The 17,276-nt window shown below is 49.8% G+C and overlaps 1 protein-coding gene and 1 non-coding gene across 6 annotated transcripts in view; both read right to left on the bottom strand.

Annotated features, from left to right (window-relative positions):
• Positions 1 to 9,444, bottom strand: part of ASCC2 (activating signal cointegrator 1 complex subunit 2) — a 36,486-nt gene extending 27,042 nt beyond the window's left edge. For 2 of the 5 annotated variants that reach the window (XM_052654326.1, XM_052654325.1), the window contains exon 1: positions 4,556 to 4,653. Coding sequence is in view for 2 of the 5 variants with exons in the window: in XM_052654323.1 (XP_052510283.1) it covers positions 4,556 to 4,636 (81 nt within the window). In the remaining 3 variants the exon portion in view is untranslated. Of the gene's footprint in view, positions 1 to 4,555; positions 4,654 to 7,108; positions 7,147 to 9,348 lie in introns of those variants that run through there. The other 3 variants (XM_052654323.1, XM_052654324.1, XM_052654327.1) reach the window with 3 other exon arrangements.
• A 5,862-nt stretch (positions 9,445 to 15,306) lies between these two features.
• Positions 15,307 to 15,413, bottom strand: LOC128062689 (U6 spliceosomal RNA). The gene has a single exon (XR_008200842.1). It is a non-coding gene; the product is annotated as a U6 spliceosomal RNA (small nuclear RNA).
• Positions 15,414 to 17,276: the final 1,863 nt, after the last annotated feature.

The raw sequence follows: 17,276 nt of genomic DNA on the forward strand, positions 1-17,276 counted from the left end.
CCGCAGTCTGGGAGCGCCAGGCGAGCATTAAATACCATGTTTTCTGGAGAATGCTTAATGACACAGGGAAAGGTTAAGGGAAGAAAAAGCAAGACACAAACCCCTCTATTTTGTATGACCATTTTTGGGATTAAAAAAAAAAGTGCCATATTTAACACATTCACACACTGGTATGGACTTTATTTTTTAAAAGAGTGTCAGGCCAGGGGTTGGGGGACACCTCAAAGCTAACAGTGGCTATCTCTAATAGAAAGGATTAGGACTTGACTATATTTTCCAATTTAAAAAAGAAGATGTATTATTTTTTTTAATTACACAAGTGAGGCAGGAGGTTTTTTTTTTTTTTTCTTTCAAAAACTCACAACAGTACAGAAAGATAAGTCGCCTGGGACCACCACCCCAGTCTAGCATTCACCCAGAGGGAGCCCCTCCCCATCCCGTGAGCATCCTCACTGCCTTTTTCTAGGCATTTACATTAAAATGTGGCCACACGAGGCATTTGTCTGGGCCCATTTTCCTCTTTCTGACAAACAACGTCGTATGTACATATCACCGTGCTGCTCCCTTCATGTAATCAGAGAAAAACCTCAGTAATTTTTTGGTAAAGATGCTCATCAAGTAATTGCAGGTCTCGGCTTAGCCTCACAAGTGCTCTCTTCTAACCCTTACCTTGCCGGGGAACAAACCTTACTTTGTTCGCATAAAGAAAAGATGAGCTCGGTTCTCCCCTCTGACTTTCTGCGGGGGAGGCGGTGACAGGAAGGAGGCCGCCTGTTTTCGTCTCAGCTGTTGTCAACCACAGTCCACCCACTTCCAGGTCTGTCAGTCCAGAGGGGACAGGGACGTCATGGCTGACAGGTCAGTTTCTTTGAGAACCACCTAGGTTGAGGGCCTCCACAGGGTCCCCCGCCCATTTAAATCACAATTTATACAAAAGGAATCCTGCTGATTGAAACAAGTTCAAAACTACTCTCAAGGGCCTAAATTCCTCTCTGTGGTTTCCAAGTTCCCCTCCTCTACCGGTCGATGCCTCACCTCTCACTTAGGTCACTTCTCAGGCCAGGCTGCTCACCGACCCCCCCTTGCCCAAATGACACACACATGCGCACGCCCCTGAGATTGGACCTTCCTGCAATCCATCGTGCGAACATCTACTGGCACCCTGCTCTGCCAGGTGCGGGGGCACACACGAGAAGGGAGTCTGTGTGCTCCCAGAGCCCACCCTGCAGAGGGGACGATGCACGGCTGTCATCAGACGAGCAGACAGCTCAAACCTGGCAGAGCGAGCGCCTGGGGGGCGAGGGGCCGCTTCCCAGGCCAGGCAGCATCCAGAACTGGACCTTGGAGGTGGAGCAGAATTTTTAGATGGAAGACAGAGTCCATTTATGGAGGCATAAAGACGGGCCATTAAAAAAAAACAAAACAGGGGACGGGGGCACAGATTGCACTGGGCAGTGGGAGGTAGAGTTGGAGGGAGAGATGCTGAAAGGATAGAAAAAAGCCATCACTCACTGAGGACTGCCCTGTGCGAGCTGCTGAGCAGGCCAGTCCCACAGCCCATTTCTTTTTAATTCACAACTACTGTCTCAGAGGGAAAGAGTATTCTCCCCATTGTACAGAGAAGGAAACCAAGACTTGGTGAGATTTAGGAACTCAGCTAAGGTCACAGGGCTAAGGAAGCAACTGAGGCAGGATTTGAACCAAAGCTGACACTGTGCACCTACTATGTGACCTATGATGCCACAGGCCACCCTGGTCTCACTGCTCGTCCTTCTGACCCCAGCTCTGACCTCACTTCCTCCAGGAAGTCTCCCAAGCCCCATCCCAATTAGGTGAGGGGTTCACCCTGGCTCCCTCAACACCTGCGTTCTATGCTTCCCTGCCTGCAGCACTTGCTGAACTGCATCAGAAGTGCCTGCAGATCTTTGGTTGCAGTGGAGGGGGACAGAGGAAGGGGTAGATTATAATAGGGGGTGGAGGTGCACCAGGACACTTCTGGGAGTGGCAGAAATGTTCATTATCTTGCTTATGGTAACAGTTTCATGTGGATTTACAGATGTCAAAACCAACCAAACCGTGTACCATAAATATATGCAGTTTATTGTCCTCCAATGACACTTCAATAAAGTTAGATTGAAAGGGAGGGCCTGCCTTCTGTCTTCCCCGCTACCCTGCAGGTCTCTGGAGGGGGTCTGAGTCTTGCTCACACAGCAGTCCCAGCCCCTAGAGCCGGGCTGACATCGAGCACTCCCTCCATACACACTTGCAGGTTGAACAGAGGAATGCATGCAGGTAATGAAGGACCAGGTCCTGCCAAGGTCTTTGAAGCACCTCCGATGCCACGCCCAAGAGCAGGGGCCACGGAGGATCCCAGAGAGAGGAGCTGCAGTCTCTCGCTGTATCTCCCACTCTTCAGGCCTGGCCTAGGTCCCACTTGCCCCATGAAGCTTCCTGAACATGCACTGCCCATCAAACTTGTGCCCTGTTCATCTTGATAGGAAACTGTTTTGTACTGTTCTCCAAATGCTCCCCTTAAATGATCCTTATCTTTCTCAAGAGCCCATTCAACCACGTGGGTGCCAAACTTGATTTCTTTACAAGGCTGGGCTCCTTAACTCTGCGATACTGCTTCCACCCCTGGGGGCTGGTGTAGGAACCAGGCTCTCAGGACTCGGGGACAATATACCCAGGTCCTCCTGCCAGGCCCGCCCTTCTCCATTGCTCTGCCCGGCTGGTGCTTATTCACCCCTCCACACGCAGTTCAGGATCTCCCTCCTACAGCAGGGTGCCCCTGGCGGCGTGAGCTCTCCCACCACCCCAAGGCCTCGGTGCACCCCTCCCTGGCCTCGATCAGCAGCGCGGAGCCCCATCACACCCTGCTCGCGCATGCTGCAGAGAAGCCACCAGTCTGCCTCCCCTGCAGGGCAGTCTCTTCACTCTGTAGCGCTAGGCCCTGTCCCGAAGTGCGGCAAGGGTCCTTGACTCATGTACCGGATGTCTCCTGAGAACCTATGATGCACCTGGCGCTGGAAAACCAGAGTAAAGGGAAGGGACCAGTCCCTGCTCCTAGAGGGCCCACAGTCTAACAGCCTGGTGTCCCGGACACGGGGAAGGGCCCAAGGAACCAGTCTCCACCGGCACGGCCCAACAGAACCTCGGCAGAGACGGAACCGCTCCACACCTGTCCCGTGCTGGCCAAGACAGCAGATTCTCACCACATGGGACTATTTTAACTTAAACGAACTAAAACTAAATTAAAGATACAGTCCCTTGGTTGAATCCCCCACAATTTCAAGAGCTCCATAGCCACATGTGGTGAATGGCTAACATACTGTACAGAACAGTTCCTGATTTTCTAATCAATATCCTCTTCACCTAAAAGAGCTATGAATATGAGGATATATTCAGGGAACATGGCTAACATTTTATAATAATTATAAGTGGAATATAACCTTTATGGTTGTGAATCACTATGTCATACACCTGAAACACACAACGTTGGATATCAACACTACCTCGATTTTTAAAAAAAGTTACGAGAAAGAAACAAGAGGCTGTATAGTAGGAAGGTGAAGAAAGTATAGACTCCAGGGACAGCTCAGCTGGGGTCCTGTTCTGACTCCCCTAGTGTTCTACTTTTGTGACCTTGAACTCTGAGTTTCCTCATCTGTAAAATGGGGACGACCAAAATGCCTACTCAGAGGGCTGTGGTTCGGCTTCCATGAGATGACCCAGGTGAAAGGTTTGGCCCAGAGCAAGTGCTCTATAAATATTAAGCACTATTATTAGCGAGTAGTCAGGAAGCAATAGGAAGCCATCCAGAAAGCAGGAAATAAAACACCAAGCTCTTGTTTCCCACGACTTTACTCAAGCACCCAGAAAATACTTCCTCCCACCTTGTTCAAGTAAGCTAACGTTCTTGGGGAAACAGCAAGGGGGTATGGGGTCTCCGGTCCCCACGTCTGTCTCCTCCAGCAGCCTGACACCTCTCCACGGCTCTAATCTCTCCCACAGCTGGTCGTCGGCATGCTCACTTCCATTCTCAGTCTCACCAGCCCTGCTGCGTCTGCACGTAGTGCTTCTTAGCCTGTTCAGACCTGACCTCTGACATTATTAGTGTCCCCCTCCTCTGCCCCCCACTGCCAAGTAGACCGCAGCTGGGACAGCTCTGAAAAAGGCCCATCTGAAATCTGAGCACCTCCTGCAGGGTCCAATCCCCAGATCCGGCCTTGGGCCAGCCCCGCTACCCGGCCAGCTCGGGCTGAGTCAGAACTGCCATCAGACTTTGATTCAAAATGAAATGCTTTGCAGGGAAGGTATGGGGTGGTGACATGGAAAATACCACTCAAACTCAAGCTACTGCTGGGAAAGAAAACTCCTGCACTGGGGCCTGGAAAGACCTAACAGCATCCTGGCTCCTGAAACGTAGACTGTGGCCCTCAGGTCATTTGTAGAACCATAGAACCGATAAAGAAGGAATTTACTTTTTTGCTTCTGAGATTGCAAGTTCAACAATATTAATATCGGGCTGAACAGCCTCAAGGCACTGGCTCACCAGCGCAGGCGAAGTCCTCAGCTTTCCTGTCTTCAGGTCCTCGTGGGTAATCTGGAGTTGGTCCAGGGGCAAGGCGGGCATTGTGCTGCGTGGCCCTCCTGAAAGAAATACGGATGGGAGGAAGAGAGCAGACCCAGAGGCTCCGGGGGCAGGGGCCTGCTCTGGGGCTCCCCCCAGAGCCAGGAGAGAAGCTTCAACCTCTAGCCTCAGGGGGCTCCTGGCGGGCCTCAAAGGCCTGGTTCCCACAACTACTCACGAAGACCAGTGGCTTTTTTGCCTAAAGTGGCAGTTCTCAGCTGAGGAGGGAAACACTCCCCAGGTGACACCTGATACGGTGGTGGTTTGGTCACTAAGTCGCGTCCCACGCTTGTGACCCCGGGGACTGTAGCCTACCGCGCTCCTCTGCTATAGGATTCTCCAGGTGAGAATACTGGAGTGGGCTGTAGTTCCTTCTCCAGTTCCCACCCAAGTCATGAAGTACTGGTTAAAAGTAACTAGATTATCTTTCTCATGGCCCCAGCTCCATGCCCTCCTTGGCCTGTGAGCTCTGCGGAGCCTGTGCCTGGGTTCTCCTCTTGCTACCTTTGCTGTGACCAGCACAGGCCTGGTCCAGAGGCATCTTCATGAAATAGCTGATGAACAGCTGAATATGATGACACTTTTCTTACCATTTTAACCAGATTTGGCGGGGGGTGGGGGTGGGGTTTGAAGCCATGGGACTTTCCTCCCTTGCAGAGGGTGTTCAGATTTTACAAACTTTCTAGGCTTCAGGGAAGAAGGATATGGATAAACAGAAGGGCCAGAAGGTTTTCACAGAGAATTCACGGAAACCTGCCAGAGTGACCTCCTCTCTTAGAGAGGCCCAAACGGGCTGCAGAGTCAGTGAGGGGCAGGCCCCACGTCTCCTGCCTTCCGGTCCAACACTCATTTCTCAATGCCACTTGGCCTGATCCACAGGAGGGATGTGCATATTGGCTGAATCATGGAACAGAAGTGACTCTGGGCTCTTAAGAAGACATGCCACAAAAGGCTGGCACATCTCAATGACGACATGAAGACGTATGAAGGGTAGGATGAGGAAACCGTCACCTCCTGAGCCCTCCCTGAGGTGCTGAGGGACACGGCCAGCCATGAGACACCGCGGTCCTGGCTCTCAGATACCAGGCCAGGCCCTAGTGTTACAAAGACAGACTGAAAAGGCCTGGTCTCTGCTCTGTGGGAGCTCCGACGCAGTAATGATGATGACAATAAGAGCAGCAGGAACATGCCTCTCGGGTGCTGCCGCTCTTCTGGGCCCCTGTCTCAGCATGCACTCGCTTGTAGACACCCTAACTGGCTTCACGTGTACGAACGCTTGTAACAAGTCCAGGGTTGGTGCTATTAATCTCATTACCTTCATTTCACCAACGAGCTTCCCTAGCAGCTCAGACGGTAAAGAATCTGCCTGCAGTGCAGGAGACCCTGGTTCGGTCCCTGGATTGAGAAGATCCCCGGGAGAAGGGAATGGCAACCCACTCCAGTATTCTTGCCTGGAGAATCCCATGGACAGAGGAGCCTGGCGGGTTACACTCCATGGGACTGCAAAGAGTCAGACGTGATTAAGCAACTAACACTTTACCAGTGAGGAAGCAGAGGCTCAGAGAAGATAAAAAAAATTTCCCCTAGGTCACAGAGTTAGTGGCTGATGAAGCAGGCTGGCTCTTAACCATTTGCTGTGCTGAGTCTCGGGCAGGTGAGCTGGGGGCAGGGGCTTGTGGCTGTAGGGAGAGCATTTCTAGAGGAGCGCCTAAAGGCTCAGGAGAGCTTGAGTTGAGTCTTGATAGTGGAGACTGGGAAGAAGGGTGTCCCAGGTGGAGGAAACAGCAGGAACGGAGGTAAGGAGGTAGGAAGCAGCTTGACGCACAAGGAACCTTGGTTCAGGGGCTACTTTAAAGACTGTGAAGATGCCCATCTTCACACGGGATGGAAAGAGAAGGAACAAGTCCCTCGTCTAGTCTGCCCGGTCCCCGAGACCCACTCTAGCACTAGGGTCTCCGTGGACAGTGGATCAGACACGTGGTCCCTGCGACTGAGCTTTCACCTTTCCCCTCTGCCAAGTGTAGGTAACACCATCTGCTGTATATTTGTCGTTGCTGTTCAGTCGCTCAGTCGTGTCTGACCCTTTGTGACCCCATCGACTGGAGCACACCAGGCTTCCCCGTCCTTCACTATCTGCCGGAGTTTCCTCAAACTCATGTCCATTGAGTCAATACATGATTTCTAATTGAGCTTCTAATCTTACTAGCCTTTCACAATAGCCCAGTTAAGAGCGACAAGGATTATTATGCTCAGATGTCCAAAGAGGGGCCCTGATTTGCTCAGGCAAATACCTGAGTAGCCAAGTTGAAACTGAAACCCAGCTCTTGTGCCTTGGCACCTGGGTCTCTGGTGTTGAGTATGCTAAAAATACTCCTTTCCTAATCCCTGAGAGATGCTGGGAGGACAGCTGGAAACATCAGTGCTCAGCTCACCAGTGCAGAAGTCTAAATGAAGCCCAGGCCTTTCCATGCTCACCTTCCGAAGACTGGAGGAGGAGTGCCCAGTGCGGGGACCTAGGATGGGGAAAGAGTCATAAGGAGGAGGCGGCTCTCCACACTTAAAATTCTAGTTCCCAGAGTCCAGATCTAGACAGGTACAGACAGCAACCTGCTTTTAGAGGAAATCTACTCCTACAGGCCAGAGCCTGGAAGGGCAGTTTAGACTCAGGCTGGTATGATGGTCAAAAGAGAAGTTTATAGTTTCACAGCCTGGGTTCAAGTCTTGGCTCCATCCTACCCATGTTGAGACCTGAGCAGTTCCTTAACTTCTTTACGCTCCGATCTCCTCATCTGTAAAATCGGGATGAGAACAGTACATAATCTCATAATCCCTCAGGGTTGACATGAGAAGTAACCAATACGAAGTGGTCAGCACAGCACTTGGCACATAATAAGCAGTCGGTCAAGTTTGTTGTTTAGTCACTAAGTCATGTCTGACTTTTTTGTGACCCCATGGACCATAGCCTGCCAGGCTCCTCTGTCCATGGGATTTCCCAGGCAAGAATACTGGAGTGGGTTGCCATTTCCTTCTTCAGGGGATCTTCCCAACCCAGGGTTCGAAGCCATGTCTCCTGTCTCCTGCAGGCTGGTTCTTTACCACTGAGCCACCAAGGAAGCCCCCAGTAAAGTTCACTTGTTATTATTACTCAAGTCCCAATCATAAGCCGAGCATCTGGGCTTCCTCAATTACTCAGCAAATACTTACTGAATATCTTCTGGGACCTAGGCATGTAAATGACTATTAATCCGTGTCGTTAGAGCTGTAACTGGAAATTTCCAAGACGAGCACAGCACAGAAAGGAAGAATGTCACAGAAAAGGTGACCTACAACCTGGCTGTTGAAGGACAGGAGAAAAAGATGGAAAGGAAGAACATTCTAAGCAAAGAGCAAGCATGAGCAAAGGCTCAGAGCCTGTGGCTTTGAAGGATGAGGGAGACACTTGGTGTGGCTGAAAACACAAGAAGTGGAGAGAAGAGGTTGGCTAGAAAAGATGGAGCCACTTTAAAAGGAGCCTCAAATGCTGTGCTAAAGATTTTGGCTTTTCATCTGACGAAGTGAGGAGTCATGTAAGGAGAGGAGAGACATAATCAGAAAGAGAAGGTAACAGCCTCGTGGTGGGAGAGACCTTCTATGAACTACTGGACAGCAAAAACTGTTAATAACCTTACTTGTCCCTTCAAATAGTTTTTGAGTACCTACTATGTGCCAGGCACTGAAGCCTGGAGAATCCTAAGGCGGGCAAATAACAGACCAGATTCTGCCCTTCACAGAGTTTAGGGTCTTGATGGTTAACAAGACAGATATGAACCAAACAGCCACATGAACAAGGAAAATTCAATACTGTGAGTATGCTTTGCAGGCAAGGCCCATGAGGCTATGACAGCATTTAACAAAGAGAACTGACTCGACAGAGAGAGGATGTCAAGGAAAATTTGAGTTTTCGTCTACAGTATGAGTAGAAATTAACTAGGCAGTAACTGCACTCTAAAAATGACAAGGTCAACGATCATGACGATATCTGTGCCCCACCCCACAGTGGATCCTCAGCGTCAAGCAGGGCAGCAAAAGTTAAAAATTTAGGAAAGGGCTTTCTTTTGAAGGGGAGCTTGGAGTAAGTGCAAGAAGGCCTAGGAGCATCCCCAAGGCTACTCCTGTCTCAGTTTCTCTGTCTTAACCCTTCTGGTCTCGCTTCAGTATTACCCTCCTCAGGGATCGTACCAGACTGCCCTATCTAAAGTATTCACTCCTCCGGTTGCAGTCATATCTTTAATTACCTAGTGCATTTCTTTGTCGTCGACTGTCCCCGCCCACTAGACTGTAAGCTCTATGAGGGCAGGAACTTCCTCTGTTGCTCTGTTTATATCTCCAGTGCCTAGCTAGATCTGTGCCCACGTAGGAGGCGCTGGACATAACATTTGTTGAACGAATGAATGAACCCCGAGGAAACTGAAGCTCGAGGTGAGGGTAGGAGGGCAGCGTCTCGCCCAAGGCCAAGGTCATTCTGGGGCCGACCCTCGAATCCTAAGACTAAGTTCTGGCGGCCTGACTCCGGTTCGGGGTGGAGAGATAGGAGGAACGGGGCGATTCATGGCCCCTGGGGCAGCCTAAGCCTTGGCCCTGCCATCGAGGCGGGAGGCCCGAGGCCGCGTGAGGAACGGCTGCAGCCCCTCCCAGGTCCGATGCCCCACATCCGCAAGGATCAGCCACGCGCTCACCTTGGCGGCTCCTATGCCGGCGATGTGCCGCCGCCGCCGCCGCCACGGTCCACGGTGACAGCTCCCAGAGCGCAGGCACTTCCGGGGTCAAACAGCTATTCCGCAGGCGCAGACAGGAAGCCTCGGCCCGATCCCGCCCCCGAAGCCAACTGCCGCCGGGAAGCCGGGCCCGGGGCCACGCCCCCAACCCAAGACTCCGCCCCCCGTAGGTACAGGAGTGGCTGTACCCACACTTTCCGCTCCTAGCACCCTTGATGCTTTAGCAGAGATGGTGGGAGGTGGGCGGAGAGCAGGTGTGGTTCCACCTCTTGGAAAAACCAAGTGTGCTACCTGGGTTCCTCAAGTCCAGGAGGAATTCTGCGGCTAAATGCTATAAACTGTCGGGACAGGGGATGCATTCTTTTATTGACATCAGTTTTTTCAGGTAAACTTGTCATCCAGTGATCTAAAAGGGACAGAAAAAAAACGTCCTGGTTGGTCTGTTTTTTTTTTCCCTCTGGCATCACACCCATTTGATGGCATCACACAGGCAATTTAATTTGTAATTTAGTGGTTGATTGTAAGAACACACGTGGCAGTCTTTGGTACAGATAAAGCTTAAAGTAGGACTTCTGGCAGAAATGTATGGATTGGTTTCATTATTTCCGGTGGTATTAATGTCACTGAAGTTTTAAAGCTAATTAACTCGACTGTGGGCTTCCCTGGTAGCTCAGCTGGTAAAGAATCTGCCTGCAATGCAGGAGACCCAGGTTCAGTTCCTGTGTGGAGAAGATCCTCTGGAGAAGGGATAGACTACCCACCCCAGTATTCTTGGGCTTCCCTGGTGGCTCTGTCAGTAAAGAACCCGCCTGCGATGCGGGAGACCTGGGTAAGGAATATTCCCTGGAGGAGGGCATGGCAACCCACTCCAGTATTCTTGCCTGGAGAATCCCAGAGGAGCCTGGTGACTACCATCCATGGGGTCACAGAGTCAGACACGACTAAACACAGCTGCTGCTAAGTCACTTCAGTTGTGTCCAACTCTGTGCGACCCCATAGACGGCAGCCCACCAGGCTCCCGTCCCTGGGATTCTCCAGGCAAGAACACTGGAGTGGGTTGCCATTTCCTTCTCCAATGCATGAAAGTGAAAAGGAAGTCGCTCAGTCGTGTCAGACTCTTCGCGACCCCATGGACTGCAGCCCACCAGGCTCCTCCGTCCATGGGATTTTCCAGGCAAGAGTACTGGAGTGGGGTGCACAGCACAGCATGACTTATAGAAGACAAAAAGTTCCAACAAGACACCTGACTTCTAACATGTCTCAGTTTCCTCATCTGTCAAAAGGGGATCAGTGATACCCACTTCATCATTTGGAGGCTAAATGAGATAGTACAGACAATGCCAAGCACATAGTAGGTGCTCAGGGAGAAAGTAGGTGCTTAGTGGAGAGAAAGGAAGGAAGAAAAAAAAATGAGAAACAGAGAGAGGAAGGAAGGAGGCTCCCTATCCACTGGAGTGGTTTTAAAAAATGTCTTTGTTTGTTTTTGGCTGTTCTGGGTCCTGGTTGCAGCATGCGAGGGCTACTCTTTGGTGCGGTGCTCAGGCTTCTCATCATGGTTGGTTTCTCTTGTTGGAGAGGAAGGGCTTTAGGGCACACAGGCTCAGTAGCTATGGCGCATGAGCTTAGGTGCTCCGTGGCTTGTGGAATCTTCCCAGACGGGGAATTAAACCCGTGTCTCCTGCACCAGCAAGCAGATTCTTAACCAGATTCTTCCCACCAGGGAAGCCCTTCCATTGAAATGTTAACCCTCATATTTATTTCATCTTTGTTTTCTCTCATTTTCCAGAAGAGATTAATGAGAAATGTGAGATTCCAAAGGAGACATCCTTGTCATATGTCCACATGAAATGGAATTAAAAACCATGTTAACAGGAGAAGCCTCAAACTATGTACCAGTTACACACAAGTATGGAGGAATTGTACGGGGGGGGGGGGGGTGTCTCTGTTTTCTATATTAAAAGAAACACAACCACAACTAACTTAATTTAATGGCAATTATTTGGATTGGCAATGGAGGCAAGTGTCTGTGGTGCTTAGAATCAGTCAAGTCTAGGAATAAATAAAGAGAAATACTGTCAGTATTGGAGCTAGAAAATCAGCACTGGAATATCTGGGTCTGAGTCCCACTCGGCCCAGATGCTCTGAGTCACCTAAAATGAATCAGTATTGCCTTTGTGCTTCAACCCTCCAACCAGCTTGTGTTTGCAGAGGACCATTGTTGATGTGAGCTGTTGCGTGGCCTGCACAATGTTCATTTCCTCTATTTTCCCACTAACAGCAGCTTGACCACTCCTCATGTCACAAAATTGGGGTCTGGCTGCTCACTGCTCAAAAGCCAATAGAGAGGCCAGGTTGGTGGAAAGGAAAAATAAAGCAAAATAAAGTTTGTTTTATTTTGGATGCCAGCATTGGGGCAGAGTGGGTGAGCTTCCCTGGTGGCTCAGCAGTAAAGAATTCACCTTCCAGTGCAGGAGACCCGGATTTGATCCCTGGGTGGGGAAGATCCCTTGGAGAAGGAAATGGCAACTCACTCCAGTATTCTTGCCTGGGAAATCCCACAGATAGAGGAGCCTGGTGCGCTATAGTCCATGGGGCCTCAAAAGAGTCAGACATGACTGAGCTACTCAAACAGCAACACCAGTGAGGCAGCAGGGTGGGGAGGGGACAGATTCCGTCCAAAGGCTGACTCCCCCGCTGACAAGCAGGGGCAAGAGCTTTTAAGACAGGGGTGGGGGCTACACACAGAGACAGCAGTCAGCTCTGACAGTCGTCCTGGATGTGGTCATCAGTGGTCTGACTGGCGTCACCTTGATTATTTGAGGTACAGTTAATCTGCAGTCCCATGGTCAGTTTGTTCCCATTCCCCTGAGGCCAGTTCTCAGAATTGTGGCCGTTTATTGTTGGCTGCAGTCTGGTCATCATTTATCTATAAGACAGCTCCTAGGATGATTCAGAATATTATCTATAGCCCTTGAGAAGGAATTAGAGGTCCTTGACTATGCTTACTGACTAAACTATCATTATTTGGTCTCCTTTGATAGTTTTCTTTCTTATCTCCCATTGAACATTCTTTGGCTAAAGTTTTTCCGCAGACAAAAAGGCAGGATGAGGATAGGGGAGAAGGACCGTAGAGTCCTACTCCATTTCACTCAGAGAACCACGCTTCCCAGCTCAGTCCACATGGAGTAGGAGTGACTCTTTACCCAGATTTGAAGGGTGAACCACTGTATTAGTTACCTACTGTTGTGCAACGAATTGCCCCAAAACTCTGACATGGTTTCTGCGGGTTAAGGATTCCAAAGTGACTCAGCTGGGTGGATCTGGCTCGGGGTTTCTCATGAAGATGCAGTCGGATGCCAGCTGGGACTGCGCTCCCCTGAAGCCTTGATCAGAGCTGGAGAATCCACTGCCAGGTGATCCACTCATAGGGCTGGCAAGTTGGTACCGACTGTTGGCAAGAAGCCACGGTTGCTCTCCACAGGGCTGCAACGTGGTCCCTGGCTTCCTTCAGAAGGAGTAATCCAAGAGATCAAAGTAGAAGCACCTATGCCCCTGTGGTCTAGCCTTAGAAGTCACACGCCATGACTTCAGTCATATATAGGGTCTGATACAAGATCACCTCTTCCACATTGCATTGGTCAAAGCAAGTTGCAAGGCCAGCTTTGATTCAAGGGCGAGAAGAACTAGTCCTCCTCTCCATCCACTGTTGTTTAGTTGCTAAGTCATGTGCAACTCTTTGTGACCCTATGGACTGTAGCTTGCCAGGCTCCTGTGTCCATGGGATTTCTCAGGTGAGAATACTGGAGTGGGTTGCCATTTCTTTCCCCGGTGGAATCTTCCCCACCCAGGGATCGAACCCAAGTCTCCTGCATTGGCAGGCTCTTTCTTTACCATTGCACCACCACAGACAACCACTAATCTACTTTCTATGGATTTTTGATGGCTGTTTTTATAAGCAACCTGCAACAGCTAGGCAGACTGTGCAATGAGAGAGACTTGTGTGGACGATGGTAGTGGTTTGAACTCAGGCAGTGGCAAAGAATCCTCATGAGAAAATGAGACAACGGCAATGAAATCTCTTTGCAAAGTGTTACATAAAAATATGAATTTCATAATCCACGCTGTCACCGGCCAGGAACTGCTGTCCCCAGCAGCTTTCTGTTAAGCCAGGCTTTCTCTCGATAGGCCCTGTCTGTCCGATCCCCCTGCCCTCTGTCGAGTTCATCAAAGCTTCTGCTGACTCAAGAGGAATCTGGAGAATGATCACGGCAGTGGAAGTATCAGATCATCCCCCAGGGCCCCTAATAACAAAACATCTGCTTGTCATTCTTCCCTTTCCCTCTGGGTTGTGGTGAGAAAACAGCGTTAAAGGACGATAATGAAAAACAACTTAAAAAACTAAGCCTCCTGGCTTCCAAGAAGGGAGCCTTAATTTGAAGGCAGCTAATTATCCTCTCATTATAATTTACAGATAGTGGTGGTTATCTCGCCTTCTGTCACTGGCCTATGAATAGTTGTTGGAAACAGTTTGAAAATGTCCGGGTTCATGCCTTTTAGAAAGAAGAGGGCAGAGAATCCCCGAGTCAAAGAAAAGAATCTTATCAAACACGGAGTCCCAATCTCTCCTTTGGCGGATAAGGAAACTGAGGCCCAGAGAGGGCCTGAGACTTGCCCAGAGATGTCAGCTGGCGGGGGGCAGAAGGGGCCCCAGAACTGAAGCCTCCGTGCTGGCTCCAGCCGAAAGCTCCACCCAGGGAGATGAAAGGGTAGCTCTGTCTGTCCCGTGCAGCTTGGCGACACTGCTCTCAGACCACCCGTCAGAGTGGCGGTTGGTGCACCCAGGCTTTCGGTAATCATCAGTGTGGGGCCATGGAACCACAGAACCAGGAGGTAGAAATAATTCCTCTTGAGCTGGAACCTAGTTTAAATTGCAGCGAGGGCTGGGCCGGGGGATTTTTGCTTCGCTTTAAGATTAAATGTTTTTGGGGGGGTTCTCTGGCAGCCCAATGGTTAGGACTCCATGCTTCCACTGCAAGGGCACAGGTTTGACTCATGGCACATATGCCATGGCATGGCCAAAAAATAAATAAATAAAATTAAACATTTTTTATTTGGTAGCATCTCATACTTTTAACGTAAGATATGAGATGAAGGGCTTTCAAAAGACACCTTCAATAACACTGGTGATGGGAAAGTTTAGTACTTGACGTTTTTAACCGATAAACCTGAAGTTTCAATGCAGTGAAATAGTGCCGGCTCTTTAGCTTTCCTTGGGAGAGCATCAAAAGAAGTTACTGGAAGATATGCCTTGGCTATCATGAAAAGAGAGGGACTCTGCCTTCTGGTGTTCCTGGATGTTTACTCCCTTGAGTAGGCAAACATAGTCCTGCATAGTCCCCAGCAGACTTTAGAATGAAGCCATTCTGAGCTTCTAATTTCTTGTTTTTTCAAATTTTTATTGGCGTATAGCTGCTTTATAATATTGTGTTAATTTCTACCGTATAGCAGAGTAAGTCATGTATGTATATATATTTATATAATATACCCTCTCTTTTTTTGGATTTCTTTCCCACGTAGGTCACCACAGAGCATTTTTCAGCATAGTTCTCTGAGCTATACAGTAGGCTCTCATTAGTTGTCTATTTCATACAGACTATCAACAGTGTGAACTCATGCGTGCTCAGTCATGTCCTCTTTGCCTACTCCAGGGCCTGCCACCCCATGGACTGCAGCCCACCAGGCTCCTCTGTTCATGGGATTTCCCAGAGGCAAGAATACTGGAGTGGGTTGCCATTTCCTCCTCCAGGGGGATCTTCTCAGCTCAGGGATTAAACCCTTGTCTCCTGAGTCTCTTGCAATGGCAGGAGGATTCTTTACCACTGAGCCACATGGGAAGCCCATCAATAGTGTACATCTGCCAAAAATACGGAGCACTTCATGAATTTGCACGTCATCCCTGCACAGGGGCCAGGCTGACTTTCTCTGTATGGTTTCAACTTTAGTATACATGCTGCCGAAGTGAGTACCTGATCTTCTAAGTCCTTAAGTGCCCCGGCCACCTCACACTTCAGGGCCCTATCCATGCTGAACTACCCCCGATGCTCTCCTCATCAAGGTGAAGTCTTCATCTCTTCTTTCTCCAAGTTCTAATCATTCCCTCAACATATACACTCCTACCTAGCTCCCTGCACTTCCCCCTGTGTAGCACTGATCACAACTCATCACCTTTTATTTTTGTGTGTGATCATTTAATCAGTGACTCCTCATTAGACTATGTGTCTTGACAAGTTAGGAACCTCATCTATTTGTTCGTTAACCTTTTTCCCAGTTCTCAGCTCGGTACCTGGCACCTAATAACGTTTAATAAATACTTGTTTGATAAATGATTGAATCAGAGCGCCAAGATAATCTAGACCGACTCTTCTAATTCCAAGTAAACAAGCTGTGGCCCAGAGATGGGCAGTGACTTGCCCAGTGTCACATGCAAGCGTCTAATAGCTCCTTGTTGATTATTCACTCTCTTCAAATACCTTGGCATGTGGGACATGGACATTTCAAGGCACTGCAAGGCTGGGGGACTCTGCTGTGTTCCACACTCTGGACAATTATAGCCCCTCCTTCAGGGAAGGCTCCTTGTGAGACAGGAATTCTCAACCGGAGTCAGCAAAGGGGCTCCAGGACCTCTGCATCCCCTGAAATGCCTGTGGATATATTGGGGAGTTTTTTTTTTTTCAGTAGAAGGGCTGCCAGGTTTTATCTGAACCTCAAATGAGCAGAATCCTGAAATGCTGAGTCAGTCACACTAGCTTTCTGTTGAACCTCTTCTTCCCTTCACACTAGAAAACCGATTCCACAGCTCTAGAATCTCTGGCAGCAGAAAGACGGTTTAGTGAGAGACTGTGAGGTTAGTAGAGCTCAGGGCTAAGTAACTAACACATGGGATCAGAGAGAAATGCATTTTTGCTTCAGTTGGTTGAGGGTATCATGGAAGGTTTCCTGGAATAGGTGCCAATGAAGGTGGGCTGTAATGAGCCATAAAGGTTTAAGAGGCTGGAAGTGATGGAGGGAGAAGGATAGGATCCCAAATTCCCTTCTGGGAGCCCCATTGTCCTCATCACTCCACACACCCCCAAGGAGGGCTCATTTCAGTTGTCTAGCATCAGAGTCACCTGGGTCCAGACACCAGCTTGGCTGTAGAATCTCCTTTTCCTTCTCCCCTTTGAAGGCAATACAGTCTGTTTCTGTGATGCCAACCATTGCCGGCAACCCTTTGTCCCCTCTGTTGAATTATTCATCCTGTGAGATGAATTATTAATTTCCAATTTTGTACAGCAAATGCCAGACAAACAGGTAGAAATGGAGTTGGGACCCTGGGCATGGAGCCACAGACCTCCCCAGGTCCCCTGAAGCACAGGCCACCAGGGCCAAGAAATTATGCAGGAATCTGCAAGGGGCTCGCCCTGGAACGCATCTGACCGAAGCTGGTACAAGCTCACGGTGCCCTCGGAAGTGGCTGGGCTCCACTCGCCTCTGGCTCTCAGGCCCCTCGAACTCCCGTGTCTTCCCTGTGGCGAACCTGACAGGCTCCCGGGCTGGGCTGCACTGTGTGTCCACGGTGGGCCCGGCTGCATTTGGTGCAGCCCCTTAGATTTGATTCTGAGTCTAGCACCTAGGTAGCCCTCGGTTAATCAAGCAGGATTTCTCAACCTCAGCCCTGTTGACATTTTGGCCCAGAGACCTCTCTGTTGCGGACTCTGGTGTGCGTTGCAGGCTGTGGCGTGGCATTCCTGGCCTCTGCCCACTAGATGCCAGTGAATATCTCCCCCTGCCCCCAGTTGTGGCAACTAAAGAGTCTCTAGTCATTAAGTGTCCCCTGGGGGGCAAAGCTG

This window comes from Budorcas taxicolor, chromosome 17, assembly GCF_023091745.1.
Source record: "Budorcas taxicolor isolate Tak-1 chromosome 17, Takin1.1, whole genome shotgun sequence".
Classification (NCBI taxonomy): Eukaryota; Metazoa; Chordata; class Mammalia; order Artiodactyla; family Bovidae; genus Budorcas; species Budorcas taxicolor.